Source organism: Callospermophilus lateralis, chromosome 2 (genome assembly GCF_048772815.1).
Source record: "Callospermophilus lateralis isolate mCalLat2 chromosome 2, mCalLat2.hap1, whole genome shotgun sequence".
Lineage (NCBI taxonomy): Eukaryota > Metazoa > Chordata > Mammalia > Rodentia > Sciuridae > Callospermophilus > Callospermophilus lateralis.
Window position 1 is genome coordinate 135,610,975 of NC_135306.1, and position 23,783 is coordinate 135,634,757.

At 36.2% G+C, this 23,783-nt stretch overlaps 2 protein-coding genes across 2 annotated transcripts in view; both read right to left on the bottom strand.

Annotated features, from left to right (window-relative positions):
* Nucleotides 1-23,783, bottom strand: part of LOC143641391 (putative N-acetylated-alpha-linked acidic dipeptidase) — a 306,658-nt gene that overhangs the window by 26,406 nt on the left and 256,469 nt on the right. The gene's annotated exons all lie outside the window — the stretch shown is intronic.
* On the bottom strand, nt 14,656-22,048 carry LOC143387976 (tripartite motif-containing protein 64-like). The gene is made up of 7 exons (XM_077108739.1): nt 21,638-22,048; nt 20,784-20,879; nt 19,895-20,134; nt 19,120-19,142; nt 18,132-18,229; nt 16,938-17,087; nt 14,656-14,711 (listed from the first exon to the last, which is right to left on the bottom strand). The coding sequence occupies exons 1-7, from the start codon at nt 22,046-22,048 to the stop codon at nt 14,656-14,658; spliced, it is 1,074 nt and encodes a 357-aa protein (XP_076964854.1).

Here is a 23,783-nt window from a genome sequence, read left to right on the forward strand (position 1 = left end):
CTCTGAAAACAAAGAGTTTGTCTCCAAATGATCTTTAACTTTGGATTCTACATGGTCCCTCTCAGGTGAATCATCTTAAGTGATAGACAAACATTCATCCCAATGATTGTGACATCAGATAAAATAATGCAATTAGAGTTCACCTTAGATTTTAAAAGACTATCCAAAAATAAATATTGGTATCAAATATTAAAATATTATTAATTTCCAGCTCTTAATATGATTTTTCCTCACTCGTTCCTATCACTGATTAATCTACAATGTCAAGTGCAATCACCAAGTCCAGTCCACTTTCTTTATTCTCAGTAGATAAAGTTGCAGCCTACCCTGCATATAAGGCAAAATTTATGCAGTTTTTTAAATTCATGTTCATACTCTTGCCTTCTTAAGCTTTACAGTAGCTTCATTATTACATTTCAATTGTGTTCATGAAAAAGGAACATAAAGTTAGTTTGTATTTTTCCTGAAGAGTACATAGTTATTAAAATGCCTTTCTTATGTTTAACATGAATTGTTATGTCCTAGATCTACACAATTTGTATTATTCCCCTTTTCACATTAAAATTAAAGCATAGTGTAAACACAGATTATGCTAGCTTGAGAAAAGTTTCCAAAGCACTGCTAACACAATAGGACAGAAAAAAAAGTTAGAAAATAATGTCAATGAAAGGCAAGAAAGAGATAAATTTCCAGATTTGCATGTTAAGGAGGGTCTGCTATTTTGAAATTTGAAAGTGTTATCTTATTTTATGGTGTAAAGTTGATTTTGACATTTCTCCAGGTCTAAACATGTACCAGTGAAATATGAAGATCCATAGTGATGAGGAAGCTAAAATGTAATTTAGAATGATGGAGAAAATCAACAACAATATTCACATATTATTAAATCACTTACTGTGCTAAAGTTGCTATAAACACAAAATATTTTTACATTTTAAATATTACAGATAAAAAATAATGGGATACCTATCTCTATTTAAAAAAAATATTTGGAAGGGTATACCCATGAGAAAACATAATGATTTGTGAAGCAATTGTGTCATTTGTAACATGTTGAATTCCACCAAACTGAGAGTTCATTTCTCTCTCTCTCTCTCTCTCTCTCTCTCTCTCTCTCTCTCCTTTCTCTCTCTCTCTGTTGGAATTGAGAATTGTACTCGGGAGTTGGGGGGGGGGGTGTTACTTAACCCTTAGTCACATCTCCAGCTATTTTTATGTTTTATTTTGAGACACGATCTCAGGTTACTTAAAACCTCATTACCCTGCAGAGTTTGGCCTCAAATTTGTGCTTCTTCTGCCTAAGTCTCCCAAGTTACTGGGATTACAGATGTGAATATGGCCTCAGGGTTTGTTTCTCACAGACACTCATAAGCTGAAGCCTCTTATGGGTTCTGTTAGGGCACAGGCCAATTTGCCTTAACATAGAGGGCGATTTTAAAGAATTGGAAAGTGTGTTGTTCTCACTTTTTTCTCCAAATATAGGAGAGAGTCAAAAGAAAGATTTTCAACAACTGGATTTTTATCTGTGGATGAAAAACTGGGCAAATTGTTGCCATGTGCCATCCAGTAGGAAAGCTGAAAAATATCATGATGAAGGGGGCCTGAATTGGGAAAAGTCTTGGTGTTTTCCACAGCATATCTGTTTTCATCCTATAAGTTCAAGTTCATCCTTTTGACACCCCAACCTGCAAGATATTTCTGAATATGCTGCATTCACAATGACAGGGATTTTATTTATATAGAAGAAAAAAATGATAATTACAATAGAATAAACACTCAAAAGAGTTCATGTTTAATTCAATAAGGTATGTTGTCTTTTTTTTTTTTAATTCTAGGGATTGAACCCAAGAGCATTTAACCACTAGACCACAGCCTCTGTCCAATTTATTTATTTTTTTTTATTGGTGGTTGGGGGGGCGGTGGTTAGGGTCTCACGAAACTCCAGAGGGAATTGGTAGTTTGCTGAGGCTGGCTTTGAACTATGATCATCTTGACTTAGTATCCAGAGTGACTGGAATTACAGGTGTGGGCCACTGCACCAAGCTGAAAGTAATGTAATCTTTAATCAAGGATGTGAGAATACTTTGAGTTTCAATTAGAAATGAGTACAATTCAAGATTAAATTCTGTTTTTCAACCTTGGTGATGTGTTGAACGTTCCCTTATTTATTGTCTGAGTAAGTGAGGGTCATATGTTAAGAAACAGTTTACTTGTTTTTATTCTCTTAAGTGGTCAACTAAAACAGGAACAATTCTCCAAATTATGAATATTCTTTTCAGAAATGTTCCCTTATTCTTACTCTCTATACCAACTAGATTTTATAGTTGACTCTCTCTCTCCCCCTCCTGTTTATTTTACAGAGTCCTTTAGTAGCTAAGTATCTTATTAAACTTTTCCCTCACTGTAACCAAAATTTCTTACAAGAACGACTTAGAGAATGAAAAGCATTTTTGAGTCTCAGAGTTTGGTTTTAGAATTTCAGGGGGGAAGGGCCCAGCAGAGGGAAGCTACTTCCCTTGTGGTGGCTGCAGGAAATGATGTGGGGGATGGCCCTAGGGAAGATGTATCCCAGGAAAAATTATATATCTGCCTGGTAATTTTTTTCAGCCATTGTTAAAAGAATATCTTACACCAATGATGCTCCTGAAAATACTTAATTACTTTTTTGTAAAGCATTTTGTGGTACTGGAGATTAAAGTCCGGGCACCCTGCCTCTGAGCCATATCTTTGGTGCTTTATTTGTTTGTTTGTTTTATTTTGAGATAGTATGTCCCTAAACTTCTGAGGTTGGCCTTAATTTTGTGATCCTTCTGCTTCATATTTCCAAATCATTGGCATCATAGGTGTGTACCATTGCTCTTAGTCTATTACATATTCTTAGTGTCTTTCATTTTTATAGACCTATGTAACAATTATTATAATCTAGTTATAAAACAGTGAAGTGAAATCAAGGTGAGAACACTGGAATCCTTGCCTTTTACATAAAAAAATACAAGACTTTTCTTGTTGTTTATTCATACTTCTTCTTTTTCTTTTGGCAAAGGTATAATTCTTCATAGAAATAAGAATAGAAACCGATGTGGAAAACATAGCATGTTTCATTTATAAAAAAAAAAAAAAAAGCAGATAAAATTGTAAGAGGGAGAGATACAAATTGATAAAGAACATCACTGATGATACAATGCTAAGAAAGTAAAAATATGAAGGACATGCTGTGGAAAATAGTCAGTCAAGAAACTAATTGAGTTGGCAAATACTGTAGCTAAAATAAAATTGTGTGTAGCAAAATTAAGCAAAAGAATTACAACAGCATGAATGAAGTGCTGCCCTTGAGCCCTCAATGTTACCAGCAGTATCCAGTTTATGACTCCAACTGTGGCTGGCAACTGTGGACTTGGAGAAACATCTTCCCACTGTTCTGCTCTCATATTCACCTTGATTCATTGCTAATCACCAATCATTCAAGATTATGTGTTAATGTTACTAAATGATGGAAACTATAGTACTTTCAAATCAGAAAATGTTATTTTGGTTTCCAGCTAAACTATGTTGCATGAGTGTGATTGGGGTTCAATTTTCATATTACTCTTTTTCCCACATTATATCTCTAAATATGTCTGTAATTTAAAATTCATTGAAAACTACTGATTTGGACAGAGCTCCCACTCTAAACCTAAAAACCAACCTGGGTGCTGTGATGCATGTTGATAATCCCAGTGGCTTGAGAGTGGTTCAATTCTCAGAATAATAAATAAATAAATAAATAAGAAAAACTAACAGACCAACTTATTATAGTGTTTAACCACAGTATCTAATATCAACTAATCACAGAAGCCTCTGTAACCCATAAATGAATGAAATTGTCTTTATATCTCACTTCCAGTTTCTATAAATGCTATTAGAACAAGTCCTAGGCTAAAGTTCCCTGAATTTGATTTAATTCTGGGGGTTGTCTGATTGAGAACTGCTTTTGTTTTATGTTGCATTGCTCTGTTTTACTTATAATTGTTCAAATATATACTTTTAAATTTAATTAAAACTTTCTTTGGATTCATTGAAAAACAAATTTTCAACAAATTTGGTTAAATAATATAATTGGCTTTATTTTCAACTCATGAATTTCATCTTGTTTATAAATAGAGGGGTGCACAAATAAAATAAATCACAGAAATAGAGAGGCACTATGACAGGTCTGACAGAACAATAGTTTTATACTGTTGTTTTAGCAGAAGCTAAGGAAGTGTATAAGACAAAGTGAACTGGTTAGCGTCACCTTGCTTTCCTTCAAAGGGTTAAAACACAAAACATTCTCTCACTATGTTGGCAAAAAACTGGCCTATTTAGGTAATTGGTCATTCCCTCCTGGTTTCTCAAAAGGACCAATGAACAGTTTGATCTTCATTTAGTGTTGTGGAATATCAGCACCAGTGAATCTATTTTGGTTTAATTGTTGAGGCCTAGTTCAAATCAGAAGACTCTTATCCATTTTATTTAACAGATAAAATATAAATTTAAAAAAAAATTACTGATGTACAACTATAATATAACAACTAAAAATATGAGAAAATATTTTAGTGTTTATTTTCTAAGATTTTATAAGATTTAATTTCCTGTTTTTGATTCCTCTGATCTTTCCTTTGAAAAGTTGAGTGGAAAATAAAAGACTGAGGCCAATTACCTATTGCATATGGTTTTTAAGACCTTAAAAGCCTAAAATTGAGAACTCAAAAATTTACAAGGATGTCTTTAGTTTAAGCTGGAAGCTTAAATTAAGGATATCCTTAATAGCGAAAACATAAGGAGTACAATTTTGAAAGAGAAGAAGAAAATTTAGACAGAACTGGAACTGTAGGGGAATATAATGTGGAATAGAGAACAAGGTTAATTATTTCCTTCAATTATTATAATTATTTTTTGTACCAGGGATTGAAATAGCAGGCCACATTAACTGTGATGATGGAGAAGAGGGGAGAAGATAATACTGAATGTAGAATTGATAGGATGTGGACAATTTGTGTGTGTGGGGGGGGGGTATCCATGCCAAGGAAAAACTTATAAGAGACAAAACAATTTTTCATTTTCTTTCCCCTCTTGGATTTACTAGTTCCTTAAGACTCAGCTCAGTCATCACTGGAAGAAGGGGAACCTGCCCCTCCTCTGGTAGTTTGAGTGCTGTGAACATATAGCACTCATAATTTTACTCATTATTTTAAAGCCAAAGGGGTTCATTTATGGAATGTGACAAAGGAATAACACTAGGCATGTTACTCAAAACTCAGTTTCTTAACTAATAATACTAAGTGTGACAGTTTTATGTGTCAACTTGAATCAGTGGAGTCAGTAGAGTAGTTTACCTACCCCAAATGAATGAACCTCATCCCCACCACTGAGGTACTACATATAACAAAAAGCAAATGATGGAAGGTTTTATCATTTCTTGCCAAACTGTCTGAATTAAGAAATCTCATTGTATGTCTCTTAACTTTGGACTATGATTTATCCTACTGGCTTTACTGGTTTTCAGGTCTTCAGACTCACACTGAATTATAGCACCAGTTTTATGTAGCGTCCAGCTTGCATATAGGAGATCATGTGACTTCTCAACTTCCATAATTATTAGAGCCAGTTCCTCATAGTGAAGTCATCTATGTCTGTGAGTTCTATTTTTGTGGAAAATCATGCCTAGTACAATAATAAAAAGTCATTCTATGAGAAAAGGTATTTGAAAAATTAGTAAACACAATATATTCAAACTGATTAATATTAAGAAAAAATACATTGATTACTATGTCCTAATTTATTTCAAATGTGTATATCAGCAAAATAGCAAACACTATGTATTCAAACTGATTAATAATAAGAAAAAATACAATGTCTTACTACGTCCTCATTTATTTCAAATGTGTATATCAGCATGATTTTCATGGATAAAAATTCACTAAGACTTAGCTTGAAAGTCTCAGGATCATATTAGTGCTTTTGCCTAACATTGTTCTAGATATTCATGCAACATATTTAGTAGTGAAAAGACAGTAGAGGTACAGCAATTGTAAATAATACCACTATTATCTGAAAAAAAATTGTTAAAGTTCAGAACAATTTAAACACTGAAAACTCAATGTTTTTCATATAAATATGATTCAACTATTATGATACTAACATTCATGAGGATAAAATATGAAAATAGCAAGGAATATTCAAGGGAGAAATTATAAAATAAAAGTTCCTAGGCTTACATATACATCCAAAAACACAAGACAATGAAAATAATCAATATATTTGTATATTGGTGCATAAGCCAAAGTCAGTAAAGATAAAGTCAGAGTAGTGTATTTATCATGTCTATATCTGTGTAATTATCTATCCTGAGTATGAAAGGTGAGATTCACTCACCTGGGGCAATAGGAAGAAATTGGAGCTTCTGCTCAGAATAAATTCAGGCATCACTTATAAAAACTGCACTCAAAGTTATAAAATTTTGACTCCATGGTTGAGTATATTTAGACAAAATAGATGCGGCGTTTTTTTATTTTAATTTCCATTTTTAAAATTAGTGACCAAAGTCTCATTGAGAACTAGGAGGTAAATATATACATAGAGATATTTCTGCCTGCATATCTCTGCCCAATTTCATATGGGAGAGAGATACTAGGAGATGGTCAATTTTCTTAATACACCTACTCTACCCACTACCATCAAATATCTCTAATTCCAGATTCAGTACAAACATCCTGAGGGATAATTTCATAGAAGGAGTGAGGGACAAGTTTATAGGTGTCCCCTCTACTATCTCTGGAAGCCAGAAAGTGAAAGCAGAACTTACGTCAAGAATATTCAGTCTAGTTCTGTGTGCATTCCAAAGCACAATTATCTCATTCTGTATTTTAGAGTCTTAATTCGGTGTAATTCCACTTGGTAACACTTCCATTGATCCTTTCAGAAGGATCTTCCTTTCCCAGGTTTACAAACTTGGTGTAGAAATTACTGCACCATATTCCCTTCTTTCCAACCTGGACACCTTCCTTTTATTGTGTATATTTCTCAGGCAGGACCATAACAATTTAGAATATAAATAAAGTTCAGATGAAGTCTGTCTGAGGATTCCCCTGAGAAAGATAAGCAAGCTAGAATCACTGCCCTCAGACCCACCACGTCCATCTTCATCTCCACTGCTTGAAACTGAGGAGTTACTTTCTTCTTCCTCTTCAAGCCCTTCCTTATTGTTCTGTTTTGATCCTGGTGAGGAAATGATGGTTGATAGATGTTGGCATGTGAGAAACCTCCAGTGAATCCCTCCATGGAGACTTCAGACCCTGTTCCTCTTCTTTCAGCTGATGGAGACCACTGGTCTATTGATATCAACTTGGAATCTGGGCCTCCTGTCCTAGTCATGTTCTTATGCTAATCATAGCTTGTCTCTTTGGGGTCTGGGTTTGGCACCTCTTGTAGACATCAGATGTCTTGGAGTCCTGGGCTACATCAGGGTGATTTTCTCTGAATTAAAACAGTTTTTCTTCAATCTCATTTTTCTCCTTCTGTAAATCTTCAATATATTTCTGATTTATTTGTTCTGGGAGTTGCTTTTCTTTCTCAGATAGGACGTTGGTCAACTCCTTGTTGTTCATCTCCTGCACTTGGAAATACTGGGCCTCCTTCTCTTTGTAAAAGTGGATATAAGCAGTCAGGATTTTGGGGGGTGAAGTCTAGATATTTCTCATTTTTTTTTTTTTTGCCTTTCATGAGATTTTTTTAAAAGATTCTATGACTTCCAGACTAATGCATTCAATATATGCAACTTCCTCAATTTACAAGAAAACTCTAACCCATTTACATTTATACATTTCTGAAGAGAAATGCTTAAAAGCTATATATTTTTTCCCAGTTCAGATGTAATAGGATTGTGTTGAATACTTTGCTATCATTATATTGGACATTATTCTCTATATTTTTTTTAGTAGTCTCAGGATGTTTTTGTCTGAGCAGAGGCCTTAGCTGTGACATCATGATATTTTGAGATTTCTCTCTGGGTCACTGACAAAGTGTTAGTTGTGCAAACATCTCACAAGAGTTTGAAATTCTTCAGTCTCACAACTCAGCAGATAAATCATTTTTAGAAGTCCAGTCGTATGTGTGATACTGTATTTCTAAAGATAAAGAGCAAAAATGTTACTTTCTTTCTTTAAGGGTTAATAAAAAAATAAACCTCACCTGCAATATATTCCTCAAGTAGTTTAGACTTAACAACATAAATGGAAGATTATCTACTTCTAAATAAAATTTATACTTCCTTTTATATGCTGCACTCACAGTATTTGAAATCTCAACCTCTTTAAACCTGGATGCTCCTGCCAAATCTTAGCAGAACCTCCCTTAAATAACATACATCAAACACAAATGCCAGTCTACTCATTCAAAAAGCTTCAGATAAAATAAAAAATGTCCTGAAGAAAGAATAATATGACAAAAGGAAGATAATTGTCTAAAAGAGAAAGGAATTCCCTTCTGTAGTGCCCTAAGTAAGGCCACTTTCTAAGGGCAACCCAAACAGGTATCACTCAAGCTGAGATAAGGAGCTACAAATAATACAAAGTAATCCAATGAACACCCCAGGCATGCCTCCAACTGTTTTCTATGGGTAGAAGGTGAGCCTTTAATCAGTGACTGACTAACAAATGCTTCAGGGCCCTGCAGTTGGAAACAAATATTTTCTAGAGAATCAGACCATATCTCCTTTCAAACAGCAAAGTTTCAGGAGATTTATAGCATTCACAGTTTTAGTTGGCTTTCTGTTTATTATATTGAAGACTCAATGAAAGTTTTACCCCTTCTATAGTCTCTTCAGTACATCTATTACCTAAGAAAACTTAAATACATGGCAGATCTGGTAGCTACTATCCTCTTACCAATCTTGTTTTTTCTGGTGTAATACCTCTTATATCAATGTCCTTTGAAAAATGAAAATAAAAACAAACTTAATCATAGGGCACAGAGAGTAACTGAGATAAAATAACATTCACCCAAGAATGTAAAGAAACAAATGAAAACACAATCCCTTACATTTTGTTTATGGTCACAACTTACTCTGAAAAATGGTTGCAATGAAAGAACTCAGAACATTTGTTTTAAACCTCCAACTATTTTATAAGTGATAGTTTAAAAAAAGCATAGGATATATTCTGAGTTTTTGTAGTCAAAAAGAGATTTATAAAATTAATATTGAAAAATAAGTGTTTGAGAACAACACATCCACAATCATATCAGACTTTTTATCCAAAAGGTCATCCACATTTGGAAGTATGCAAAATGTGTTTAAAAGGCAACTGGCATTTTACAATAAAAACAATGTGCTTTTAGAATGAATGAGTGGAGGTCATCTAAATTCCTCTTTCTAAACCAGAATGATATTGAAAACCCTCCCATTTCTGGCACCTCATTCTTTTTTTCGTCAATGTCATCTTTCCAAAGCCATCACCAGATTCTGGGTTTCCACTGGGTACTTCATAGACCAAAGCTGTAACCTGAAGTTTCAGAAAATAGCATCCTGTGAATTCTTCAGTGTTTTCCAATTAAGCTTAAATCCCACTCTCAAAATAGAACTACATGACATCAAAAGTTTTTTTGGACACACATGGAACATAAAATAAAATATATTAACTTCTGCATTTCAAAACAATGATAGTTTAAAATTCTGAAGCTCAAGCATGAACTAAAAATACTTACATGATTTTTATGAAATATGCTTCAGCACCTATTTGTAAAGCTTTCTGACAAGTGAATTTAGAAAAAAAGTAAGGGAAAAAGTATGAGTTTATTTACTGAGAATTTTGTACTCACCTGAAGACTCTATAATTGGTCTTGTTAGTGGTTGCAAGAAAATTCATCTAAGTGGCTCAGGGGTTCTGTGTCTTCTGAGCTCTCTGGACAACAGCTGCAATCTCCTGAAATTTCCACAGTCTAGCTAACTTCAAGTGCCTCTGAAGAGAATATATATATTCTTTTATTTTTCTTCAGGAAACCTTTATATTGTATGGGAATTTTAAATCCCCAACCTGATTAGATTTATGCAGGATAGAGTATCATAAGAACAAAAGGTCAAGTCCATTCCATGATCCATTTAATTCCTTTACCAATCTCCTTAATACATTACAAACACTCTTAGTGCTGGTTTTTCTCTTTTTATCTCTCTCTCTGGCCCTGGTGATAGAACCCAGGCCAATCTTTCTACCACTGAACAACATTCCCACTCTCTTTGTGATTTCTCAAATATACCCCATACGAAATGTGATATTTAAATTTCTATTATACAACTTTCTCTCAATCTTATTTTCATATCTGATAATATTATAACATACTACTTGAACATAAATTTTTCTCTTCTCACAAATGTCTGTCCTTTCTTTATTATTATCTAGAATCCTTTATCATCTTCACTTTCCTCCTGGCCATTTAAATCTTTTCTCTCCTGCCAAATTTCTACCAGCCTTTAGAATTGAAAATTGGAATACCAATGATTTCTTGGGGGTAATTTGAGAAAAGTAAAAGTACAGATTCAATTATCTAGCATCCTGATTTGATTTTTAATTTAGGAATATGACAAATGCAAAAAATTAAAAGAAGAAGTAATAATCTTGTTGAAAGCAATTTGAGTAAACTTAAATTTCTCAAAAGATATCATGATTCAAAAAATGACATATGAACAAAGACTATATTTTTTAATATCAGATTTCCTTCTTTCTTTCTTTCTTTCTTTTTTTTTTTTTTTTTTTTTTTTTTTTACAAAATACCAGCTGCTAGAGACTGCGGAGAGAGCCTTGGAATGAGGAGCTAGCAATGCAAAGATACTGAGCTGCGGATTCTGCGGGCTCCTGCTGGCTGTGCCCTCACTGGGCTCAGTGGTGAATTTGAGATGGGGAAGAAAGCGCTCCAGTTTAGTTCTCCACACGGGTCAGACCACTGAGGAAGCCAGCAGCCACCATCTTGGAGAGCTGACATCATCATCGCCTGTTTTCGTCTGATCGCAGCTCATTCAGCTATAGAACAGGTAATTTCAGGATGCCATTTGCCTGCGTCTCACAGGCATACTGCTCAGGCTCAGTGCTAAAGAACCTGTGGAAACTGCTTCTTAGAGCCTGCTCCTATCAGAACATACACTGAGCCCGGAGAGGCCGAAATCCGGCTCCCGTTCGCCTGCATCTTGCAGACAAACTGCTCTGGCTCAGGGCTCAAGAACCCGCAGAAACTGCTTCTCAGTCCGGGTCCTGCTGAATACTGTGGAGGTAAATACCAACCAAGCCTTCATAGGCAGTGGCAACAGGATTGAGACGGGGCTTGAGAGGGCTGGTCAGGCCCCACCCGTTGCTTTGGTCACCCGGCAAAGGGAATGAAATGCTGCCATTAGCATGGGATACCAACATGACAGAGATCTGATGTCATCAGAAAGCTGCGGAGGAGATAACTTTATTGATACCAGCTGCTACAGGTGTGTAATCCCCTAGCCCCTCCCTCCCCACAGCGGGGAAACCTCAAGGGCCCCTCCCAGCTCTCCTGTGATCTCGATAGTCAGACCCAGGGATCTAGGAGTGGCGCAGGGACCCAAGGCACGGGACCCCCCACACACCCCCGGGCTACAACTCCCACCAGTGCAGACAACTGAGGTCTCTTGCAAGAGTTTTACAAAACCTTAAAAAAAGAATTAATACCAATACTTTTCAAGCTATTTCAGGAAATAGAAAAAGAGGGAGAACTTCCAAATTCATTCTATGAGGCCAACATCACCCTGATTCCGAAACCAGACAAAGACACCTCAATGAAAGAAAACTACAGACCAATATCTCTAATGAACCTAGATGCAAAAATCCTCAATAAAATTCTGGCGAATCGGATACAAAAACAAATCATACAAATTGTGCACCATGATCAAGTAGGATTCATCCCTGGGATGCAAGGATGGTTCAATATATGGAAATCAATAAATGTTATTCACCACATCAATAGACTCAAAGATAAGAACCATATGATCATCTCGATAGATGCAGAAAAAGCATTCGACAAAGTACAGCATCCCTTTATGTTCAAAACACTAGAAAAACTAGGGATAACAGGAACTCACCTCCACATTGTAAAAGCTATCTATGCTAAGCCTCAGGTTAGCATCATGCTGAATGGAGAAAAATTGAAGGCATTCCCTCTAAAATCAGGAACAAGAGAGGGATGCCCCCTATCACCACTTCTATTCAATATAGTCCTCGAAACACTGGCCAGAGCAATCAGACAGACGAAAGAAATTAAAGGCATAAAAATAGGAAAAGAAGAACTTAAATTATCACTATTTGCAGATGACATGATTCTATAACTAGCAGACCCAAAAGGGTCTACAAAGAAACTATTAGAGCTAATAAATGAATTCAGCAAAGTGGCAGGATATAAAATCAACACACATAAATCAAAGCCATTCCTGTATATCAGCAACAAATCCTCTCAAATGGAAATTAGGACAACCACTCCATTCACAATATCCTCAAAAAAAATAAAACACTTGTGAATCAACCTAACAAAAGAGGTGAAAGACTTATACAATGAAAACTACAGAACCCTAAAGAGAGAAATAGAAGAAGATCTTAGAAGATGGAAAAATATACCCTGTTCATGGATAGGCAGAACTAACATCACCAAAATGGCGATATTACCAAAAGTTCACTATAGGTTTAATGCAATGCCAATCAAAATCCCAACGGCATATCTTGTAGAAATAGATAAAGCAATTATGAAATTCATATGGAAAAATAAAAGATCCAGAATAGCAAAAACAACTCTAAGCAGGAAGTGTGAATCAGGCGGTATAGCGATACCAGACCTCAAACTATACTACAGAGCAATAGTAAAAAAACACCATGGTACTGGTACCAAAACAGGTCGACCAATGGTACAGAATAGAGGACACAGAAACCAATCCACAAAACTACAACTATCTTATATTTGATAAAGGGGCTAAAAGCATGAAATGGAGGAAGGATAGCATCTTCAACAAATGGTGCTGGGAAAACTGGAAATCCATATGCAACAAAATGAAACTGAATCCCTTTCTCTCGCCATGCACAATAGTTAACTCAAAATGGATCAAGGACCTTGATATCAAATTAGAGACACGGCGTCTGATAGAAGAAAAAGTTGGCTATGATCTACATACTGTGGGGTCGGGCTCCAAATTCCTCAATAGGACACCCATAGCACAAGAGTTAATAACTAGAATCAACAAATGGGACTTACTCAAACTAACAAGTTTTTTTTCTCAGCAAAAGAGACAATGAGAGGTAAATAGCGAGCCTACATCATGGGAACAAATCTTTACTCCTCACACTTCAGATAGAGCCCTAATATCCAGAGTATACAAAGAACTCAAGAAATTCAACAATAAGAAAACAAATAACCCAATCAACAAATGGGCCAAGGACCTGAACAGACACTTCTCAGAGGAGGACATACAATCAATCAACAAGTACATGAAAAAATGCTCACCATCTCTAGCAGTCAGAGAAATGCAAATCAAAACCACCCTAAGATACCATCTCACTCCAGTAAGATTGGCAGACATTATGAAGTCAAACAACAAGTGCTGGCAAGGATGTGAGGAAAAGGGTACACTTGTACATTGCTGGTGGGACTGCAAATTGGTGCGGCCAATTTGGAAAGCAGTATGGAGATTTCTTGGAAAGCTGGGAATGGAACCACCATTTGACCCAGCTATTCCCCTTCTCGGTCTATTCCCTAAAGACCTAAAAAGAACATACCACAGGGACACTGCTACATCAATGTTCATAGCAGCACAATTCATAATAGCAAGACTGTGGAACAAACCTAGATGCCCTTCAATAGATGAATGGATAAAAAAAAAAATGTGGCATTTATACACCATGGAGTATTACTCTGCATTAAAAAATGACAAAATCATAGAATTTGCAGGGAAATGGATGGCATTAGAGCAGATTATGCTAAGTGAAGCTAGCCAATCCCTAAAAAACAAATGCCAAATGTCTTCTTTGATATAAGGAGAGTAACTAAGAACAGAGTAGGGAGGTAGAGCATGAGAAGAAGATTATCATTAAACAGGGACAAGAGGTGTGAGGGAAAGGGAAAGAGAAGGGAAATTGCATGGAAGTGGAGGGAGACCCTCATGGTTATACAAAATTACATACAAGAGGAAGTTAGTGGAAAGGAGAAAAAAAGGGGAAGAAATGAATTACACTAGATGGGGGTAGAGAGAGAAAAATGGAGGGGAGGGAAAAAGTGGGGGGATAGTAGAGGATAGGAAAGGCAGCAGAATACAACAGACACCAGTATGGCAATATGTAAATCAGTTGATGTGTAACGATGAGATTCTGCAATTTGTTTACAGGGTAAAAATGGGAGTTCATAACCCACTTGAATCAAAGTGTGAAATATGATATGTCAAGAACTGTGTAATGTTTTGAACAACCAGCAATAAAAATTTTAAATAAATCACTCAAAATATAGTTTCTGTGTGTGGGGGGGGGCTTCTAAAAATCATGCAGTTCACATATCCTTTCTGATCTGTTAAAAAGAGAAAGCTGAACACATGTCATACAAAAAGGCTAAAAATGAGATTCGTTTTTCCAACTCAAAGTAACTGTGTGCCCCCTAGCGTTCAGTTTCCGCAACTGCCAAGGCTACTCTTTCAAAATCGCTCTTCCACCCTGGGTTCCAAAATCAGTCACATTGGGCATATGGCTACATTCACATCCATAGTCTTATCATTATGTTTCTAGTGATCAAATGCGATCACGAAAGGGATGTCCATGGTCTACAAGTTTGCATAAAAATCTCCATATGCAAGCAAGACTTATAAGGTGGCCAATTTCAGGATAGTCTGAAGGCTGGCCCTATGTATGACATAAGACTTCAGATTCTTCTGAGAAATCTTCTGAAGGTGGAATGACATTGTTATCCCAGTAGTGCCAGATTCCATACACTATGAGGTGTGCGAGCAAATCCATTTCCTCCTTAACACAACACATAGCGTTTTTAGTTTAACTCTCCAAACACGTTTCTGGTCATCACCCTCTTGCTCCACATTTGAATAACCTGAGCCTCCTTCCTCTAGATGGTCCTCTTGGAACAGCAGCTCAGATTCCACCTCAGTCTTACCCGTGCTTCTATTTTTACCTCTATTCTTGAGTATGGAGCATCACAGTCACCTGGCTGAGAGGTGGGGGGGTGCCACAGGGAACAGGATAAACCAAAGGTGAGGTGTGGTTGCCTTCTCCTTTCGAGCAAAACACAACCACTTTGAACTGGCACGTTTTTCTTCATTGGATGTGGATTTGTAAGAAAATGAACAGACTTGCTTAGTTGAGCAGGGCTCAGGGATCTGACTGACTGCCAAGACAAAAATCTGTATCCCATCTTCAACACTTCTCAGTTGTCTGCAATTCTGTCTCAATGGGTCTACTCATGGTGCTGGGCCACCCACCTGAGAAACCCTTTTTCATCTTGCATACCACCAAGGTTGTATAACTGTTGAACCAACAGCACATTTCAGGAAGGAGCCTTTAAACCCATAGCCCTTTCAGGGACTTTCAGATCCAGCCCATAGAAGATTATGAATCTGGAAATCACCTATTACTTGACTTTTATTAAAATTATTTATTAGTATTTTCTTCCCTTGTTAGCTGCATTTTGGGAAGTATTCTTAATGCTATACTGGTATTTCTTGATATAACTTTTACTGGTTAATTAATCCACTCTTTCACTCCATTTGCATCATGTATTACCTTCTAAGAATTGCATTTTGGATAATAAGAATATGGTAGTACTACCCTTCTGATCTTGGAATTTAGAGTCTAGGGGCAATAAGTAAATATCAATTTGATAAGCATTTGCATAGGTTTGATAAAAAATGTACATTAAACACATAGTTTGCCTTGTTGATGAGCCTTGAAAGTTTTATACTGAGAGAAGATACAAAAACAACACATATCCATTTTCATAAACTTTCTGAAATACACAAATCCATAAAAACATAAACAGTTAATAGAATTCCAGGTAGTGTGAAGTGGGAATGAATTGGAAGTTAATGTTAATAGGTATTGAATTTTTTTTGAAGGGACTGAAAAATAACCTCAAATCATATCATGGTGGTTTCACAACACTTTATTAAAATAAAATTTAATGAACACATTTATAAATTCAATGTGGTTATCACAATTTATGGCCATAAAATGATTATACTTCCTTAAGTTAAAACAGACCCCCAGACATCAAGTGTAGGCATGTAACATAACATGAGAAACTCCCAAGAACACTGTATCTTCAGACTTGGGCATTCACCAATGAATTATCATAGTTTTCTGAATTTTCTCAGTTTTTTCTTTCATTTTTTAATTTTTTTTCTTTTCTCATTACTGTGGATGAACACAGAGACTCACACAAGTTAAGAAAGTGCTCTACTACTGGCCTTCAAGTCTCCTTTGACCCCCATTTTTATCTCTCTTTTAAATGTCCATTCTGTCCTCAAAACTTGTGGTCCTCCTGTCACAGCTTCCTGTGTAGCAAGGATTAAGGCCATGTGAAACCATGCCTAGGAAAACCTCAATTTTATGGAGAACCAAAGACAAAAAAAGGAGTTAGAGGGGATGTGAAGGAGGAAGAAAAGAAACTGTAAATGAGGGAACCTCGGCAAACATCATAAAAGCTGAGAGTTTCATTTTCATAATCAAGAAATACTCCAACTCGACCTGCAGGCCTTTGCAAATAATGAATTAAGGATGGGGAATTGGTGGAGAGAATACAGTGATTGTTCTTCTTCGAGGAAAATAAGACAAAACCTTTCTTACTTTCAAAACTGTCACTTCTAAAATCTTTACACACACCTATAATCCAGTTGGAGGTGTTCCCCACATCCACCTCCCAATAGTGTTTACCAGAGTTAAAGGCCTCAACACCCCATATAACATAACTCTCCAGTGTCTGGGGATTTTCAATTGCACCATCACCTCCAAATATCCTATTTCTAACTTCACCACGAAGACTCATATAACGATTGGCCCATCCTTGAATAAGTCCATTGTGTACTGCAATAAAAAATAAAAAATCAGATCAGTAAATAGTGTCTGCATTTGCCTTGGGCAAAGATTATCTACCTAATCAATCTCTTTATTGACTCCTCCTAAAAGAAACTGTAGAGAGTAGAGAGATTTCAAACTCAATCATGTATGAAGAATGGTTCCTATCCCTCATTAGCACCCAGAAATCTTTAAATTATCTTGGCAATCAAAAGAAAACTGAAGGTATTCTGTGCTGTATGAAGGGTGATTTAATATTTACTTTTGGATGGGTTGTTTCAGAAAAAACCCAAAAGTTCTTTTTTCTTTAGTAGAAATCTCTTCTTGAGTTGTTTTTAATACCATTAATAAATAGATATCACTTTGCTATGATTGTGCCCGCATCATTATCACACATCATATAATTTGAGAGAAAGCAACATCTGTACCCTTTACTGAAAAGCACCTCTGACTTACATTATCTACTGAGACCATACATTCAATTAAAGTTGGATTTCAGCCTTCTGATATCTAGACCTCTTCTCTAGTGGGGCACAAACATGTCTGGGTCATGTTCAAAGATCACTTACCTTTTAGTTGTTTTGAAATCCATCTGATGGTATTAAAATTGTTCTATTTATGACAAATTTAGTCATTTTTTGGTTCATTAAAAACTTATATTTTATAAATAGTAATTATTATTTGCTCATTGCACATCATAAATGCACTTGGAATATATAATAGATTGAAAACCACCAAAATCATATTTAAATCTTCAAAAATAGAAGAAACAGAAATAACACAAAATATTGATGGCTTCTCTGAGAAGAAAGCATTGCATTGCTTAATAGCCACAAAACACCAATAATTTTCCTTCTCTTGTACTGTCTGTATCAGAATTAAAATATGTGTCTGCACTACAAGTTAACCAATGTGGTCTTGATAATTGTATTATGACTAGACAGGGAAAGAAGATATAAATGTTTTCATTTCAGAAAATTAAAAAGGTAAAGCATCTTTTCTGAGGAACCTACTAAAATAATTGAACCTGACTGCCAGAGGGCCCACTCCTACCTCGGAACTTGTTCAGCATATCCAAGATTCCAGTGATGTGTAATGAAGAGAGCTCTGGGTTCACTGGCTGGAGCTTCTGCATCTCCAGCAACTTGATTCTATAAAGAATGACATCAGTTACACTTTCAAACCAAAGATCAAACACAAAATCATTACAAAATTACCACTTTTAATCCAAGATATTGTAGAAATTGCCCATGTTGGTGAAATAGGCATACATTTTATTCAACACTCTTGGGATTGTATAATACTTTTTTCTAAATTAGACATACTAATATCCAGTCTTTATTTTTCTCAAACATTATCAAACTTTAAAAAAATGGATTGTCATCCCCTCCCTGTATTCCTGAATCAACCCTGGGAAATACAAAGATCCTGGATATCTTACAGAAAGCAGATTGTTCAACCTTTGGGACTTTGGTCCACAGAGGTCACCAATGATAGTTTTGTTTATAAATGGGAAAGTTCTTTGAGCCAGCAACTTTGATTATCTCTGCCCATGGAGGGAATCTAGTACAGCCTGGTAGCACTGATCCTCTGGGTTCTCAGGCAGCCCTTCCCCTCTGAAAAATGGATTTGCGATGATGAAACAGGATCTGGTCATTGTTACTTATGGTAATGAAGCCCCCCTCTTTTTCCCATCCTAGGGAGTATTATTCTTTACTATCTTGTTTATATTCTACCTCACTAGAATTAGATTCTTTTGTGTGATACCTTATGAAAATCTCCTTAGTCAGGTTTATGGGCTGGAGTCCATAGAAGGAATGGGTGCAACAAAGCCCAGAACACCAAATCATTCTTAGGTATGGTTGAATTCAGCCAAAAAAGGACATTTTTGAGACCAAGGAACATATTACCTCAGAGCTTCTTTTCAAGCAAAATATTAAATATCTATGGACAAATATGTTAATAACTGAAAACAAAAATTTATCTTCTTCAAGATAAAAACAAGTTTCTCATAAACCAGAGATTAATACATAAAACTCACCTTTCAAATATGTCCTCTAAGTCCTAAAAGGAAATGAAAGAGATAATATTAATGAAGTGAACACTGTTTTTCTGCATTCTCTCTGGAACTTTGTTGTCTCTCTCTCTCTCTCTCTCTCTCTCTCTCTCTCTCTCTCTGTATGTGTGTATGAGTGTTTATGTGTGTGTGTAACATTTTTTTCTCTGAGTAATCACATTAGACTATGTTAATACCAATGCCAAAACTAAATGTGAAAGTCAGCCTTGGTGTGAACTGAGAAGGATGGAGCTTACAAGGGATCTATGCACTGATGCAACAGGACAGAGTTTCCAGTGTCACTCGACTCCTGTCTTAGTTCCCAAAACAGATTTGACCATCTCTGAGAATTAAAACTAAACAGTGACCTGTTTGAAAAATAGTGCATTGTAATTGATTAACAAACTCTGTACATCTTGTCTAAGAGAGGGGCAAAGCCTCAGCTGCTTTGGGGTAGGAGAACAGAGTGTGATAATGGAGTTGGGAAACATAAACTGAATATTTCCTCAACAAAATTAACATTCGTATGAACACTGAGTTTTGGATAATTTGCTGTGGGTATCATAGTCTTAATGATACAAGAATTTTGTCTTGTTTACCTTCTAAATGACTTACAGTCTCTCAAGATTAACAGAATATACAGAGACAAGTGATTGGACAACGATGGGTGTAAAGGATCTCCTGTCACTCAGCTCAGCACAGTGGGGTCTGCAGACAATATTGCCCAGACAAGAATTCCTCTCTCTCAGGAAGAACCCACCTTGGTCACCTGGAGCAACTCCATGTCAGATTTGTGGCACAACTCAGTCAGCTCTCTGTACATTTCCTTCAGCTTTTCTCTGTGTTGGGCCATTCTGATTGCACTGTCTCTGAGTTGCTGTAAAATTTCCTGTGCTTCTCTTTCTAGTGTCTCCAGTTGAAATCTCTCCTCTTCAAGGAGAAACCGTTGCATCATTTGATATTGAATTTTGATCATGTTCCTCCTTAAAACTACATAGTCCTGCAGATATATTCATTTAAAAAAGATTACATTCAAAAGAAAATTTAAAACTTCAAATATTATTGTCTTAGCATCAAGCAAGTACTTCATATACTTTCCACCTGATGCCTGCAAAGTGTATTAAATATTTACTAGTACTGTCTACTGGACTTTCTGCTTCTTGTCTCTCTCCTGATTAAATCAAGATCTCTGCAGGATCCCAGCCTATCTCCCTATGATGCCACTTCAGTGTTCTTAATGAATTATTTCTTCTTTACCTCAAACTTCTCTTTTATTTTTGTTCCTTTGTCTGATTCTTCTACATATATTAAAATATTTTTATACACACTATTTTGTTAATTTAAAAACTACTCCACTTTGCCCATAGCTGAATCTATTTCTCTTCTGACTCTAGAACTAAGACTGTCTTATTCTCAGTGTCTGGGAAGATTTATCCAAATCTCCAAAGTTGTACAAGAAATAACAGACATGCCTCATTCTCCCTTTATACTAGTATTCTTCACACTAGTTTGTGTTGGCCACTACATTTGTAATATTACTAGATGTCACTGCCTTGTCTGAGAGGAAAACACTATCCTTCAATGTTAGCTCCAATTCAGCTGATAGCATCATTTGAATCTGCATAAAAATAAAACCTTTTCAAACTTACCACAAAGGACTCAGATTTTCTAATTTCTTTATTTAGATTATCTTGCATCTCCTGAGTCTTTTGCCATAAAGGATCCATTTTCTTTACAATTTTCTCCTGCAAAATTACCATAAGCTTTAGTGATTGGGAAGACAGTCTTGTAGGTTTCATCTTTTATGTGCTAGAATAAAGCAGTGTTTGGGAGAACAGTAACCTTGAGTTTTAAAGAGTCAATTTTTACAAAATAGTCCAAATTAATTTTACTATTGGGTAAAGTAGAAGAAAAAAATAATATTTTTAAAAGAGTCCATAAATGATACAGTCCATTTTCTGAGAAAGCAGTTTTTATATAGTCTCACTATAAAAGGGTTTAGGCTTCAGTAACAGAAGTTCATGTTCCTAGTGCTAGCCATCTGCTGTACTGCTGCCCAATTTCACACATTTGGACAATATATTTACTTTTTAATTTGTTTTTCAGTACTGGATACTGAAAAAAACAATCCACACATAGTAGTCAATAATTTACCTCTGCACTATATTCCAGCGCTTTAAAAAAAGAAAAGAAGCAGAGTGTCTTGCTAAGCTGCCCAAGTTGGCTGCAAACTTAGCATCCTCCTGCCTCAGTTTGCTGAAGAGCTAAAATTATTGGCATAGCCACCATGCCCTGTTTTTTGGACAATATTTCTAGAGGAAATTCCCTTCGTGAGCATTCAACTTATTTTTGATTTTAGTGTCAAATTGATCAGCATTTATACAGCACATTTTCACGGAAACATCACCACCTCTACCATCTTCAGGCTTATCTGCCTCATTATCACGAGTCTTCATCCTTCTCTTTGATCTGGACCCTACAGGTTCTAGGTTACATCACTCACCCTGATCTCCTCTGCCACGCAAGTCTCTGGGCTGTAGCTATGAACCGCGTGTTCAGGTGATTCAGAGCAGCGTGCAGAGAGCAGGCTCTTGTCCACCTCGCAGAAGAGCCCCTTTGTCTCCCCATTTCTCCTGCAGAGCTGCTCCCCAGAGTTGCTGTCTGAGCGAGGTCTGGCCTGTCTGGCGAGAGAGGCCAGCTTCTTGACAACAGTGTTGGTCCTGTAGTCTGTCTTCTCAACTATTTCTCTACACTGAGGGCAGCACCTGGGTGTTTGGGCTTCATCCCAGCAGAAGTAGAGGCAGGGTTGGCATAAGGTGTGTCCACAGTCAATGGTGACAGGTTCTAAGAAGTAATTCATGCAAATGGAGCATGTGAGTGCACTCTGGAAGTCTTGCAAGGCATGAGAATCCATGTTTCTGAAACCAAAAATATAGAGGGTGGAGAGAGAGGAAAGAGGGAGAGAAGAGAGTGTTATCCTTCTGTCTTGATGAGAAAATTACAATTATAAAAGGGCTTTGGTCACTGCTTTTTCAGTTGAGTCATGTATCATCTTTCTATTAACCTCCTGCAATATAAATTGAGATATAAAAATATATCAACAGTTTGAGTTTCTTGTATAACTCAAATGACAAAATGAAATGAGCATGATCTAGATTAAAAAAAAAACAACTTTCTCATTAATTTGGGCAAGTTTAATACTGGCACAAAGAAAGTTTAGGATGATTTCAGACTTACTTACATTAGGTGTTTGCTCCAGATACCCATGTAAAATCAATCTCCCTCTTTCTCTCTATCTATCTCGCTCTCGCTCTCTATGATTCAATGACTATAATAAATGTAAAGACAGTCTTTATGACATATGTCTACGCTTTCCACCTCTCAACCCATAGATGTACTTTTCTAAAGACAATTAAAATTAACTTTAATTCATTTGAAGATTGCTTGACTTAATCACTGTTGGCTTCAACTTACAACTCCTGAAACTACAATCGGGTGAATTCATGCTTCTAACCATAATTAAACAATATATTTCAAACAAGAAAATGAAAGTGGGGTGTATCAATGCACCTCTTATCCAGCTATTTTGGAGGCTGAGGCAGGAGGATTAAAAGTGTGAGGCCAACCTCAGCAATTTATTGACATACTGTCTCAGAATAAAAAATAAAGGGTTGCAAATGTAAGTCAGTTGTAGAGCAACCCTGTGATCAACCTTATCATCAATAAGAAATAAATTAAGTTTTATATTGAAAATTAGAATATAAATTCTGGGGATGTAATCAGTGGCAGAGCACTTGCCCAGCATTTGTAATGTCCTGAGTTTTAGCCCAAGGACTGAATAAGAAATTAAAAAGAAAATTTCTATTACTTTTCATTAAAGAAAATAATATTTCTCAGAATCAGTTCTGAACATCAGAGTGCTTTCATATTTTAAGATGAAGGGTGTGCTTGCTACAGTAATAATCAGCAACAATTCATCCATTGTTATTTAAATAAAATCAACAGGAAAGCCCAGTGCAGTGGCACATGCCAACTATTCCGGCTATTGGGGGGACTGAGGCAAAGGAACACTAAGTCCAAGGCCAGCCTGTGAGTTTAACACAGTGTTATATTAGCCCTGAGTTCAATCCCCAATACCAAAAAAAAAAAAAAAAAAAAAAAATGGTGACAGTGAGAGAGAGAGAGAGAGAGAGAGAGAGAGAGAGAGAGAGAGCGCATTAATTTACAATGGTAACCATGGTGCTTTCCTCTCCAGAGACTACCCTTCAGTTTAGAGATGTGTTGATGAAGCATGATCAATTCATCTTAATTTCTAGTTTTTTATCTAGTGATCAAAATTTACACTTAAAAACCTCTAGAAGTTTGTTGCATCTACTGGGATACTTTTCTAATCTAGTTTGGAAACTGAAGGTTTTAAAGGGACAGCAAATAGGACTTTCACATCAAGGGTTTTACAATCAAATCTATACCTTAAAATTCTAAGCCGACCATGGTGGCACACACCTTTAATCCCAGTGGCTCTGCAGCCTGAGGCCAGAGGATGGAGGGTTCAAAGCCTGCCTCAGCAAAAGCGAGGCACAAAGCAACTCAATAGGACCCTGTCTCTAAAAAAAATACAAAATATGGCTGGTGACATGGCACAATGGGTG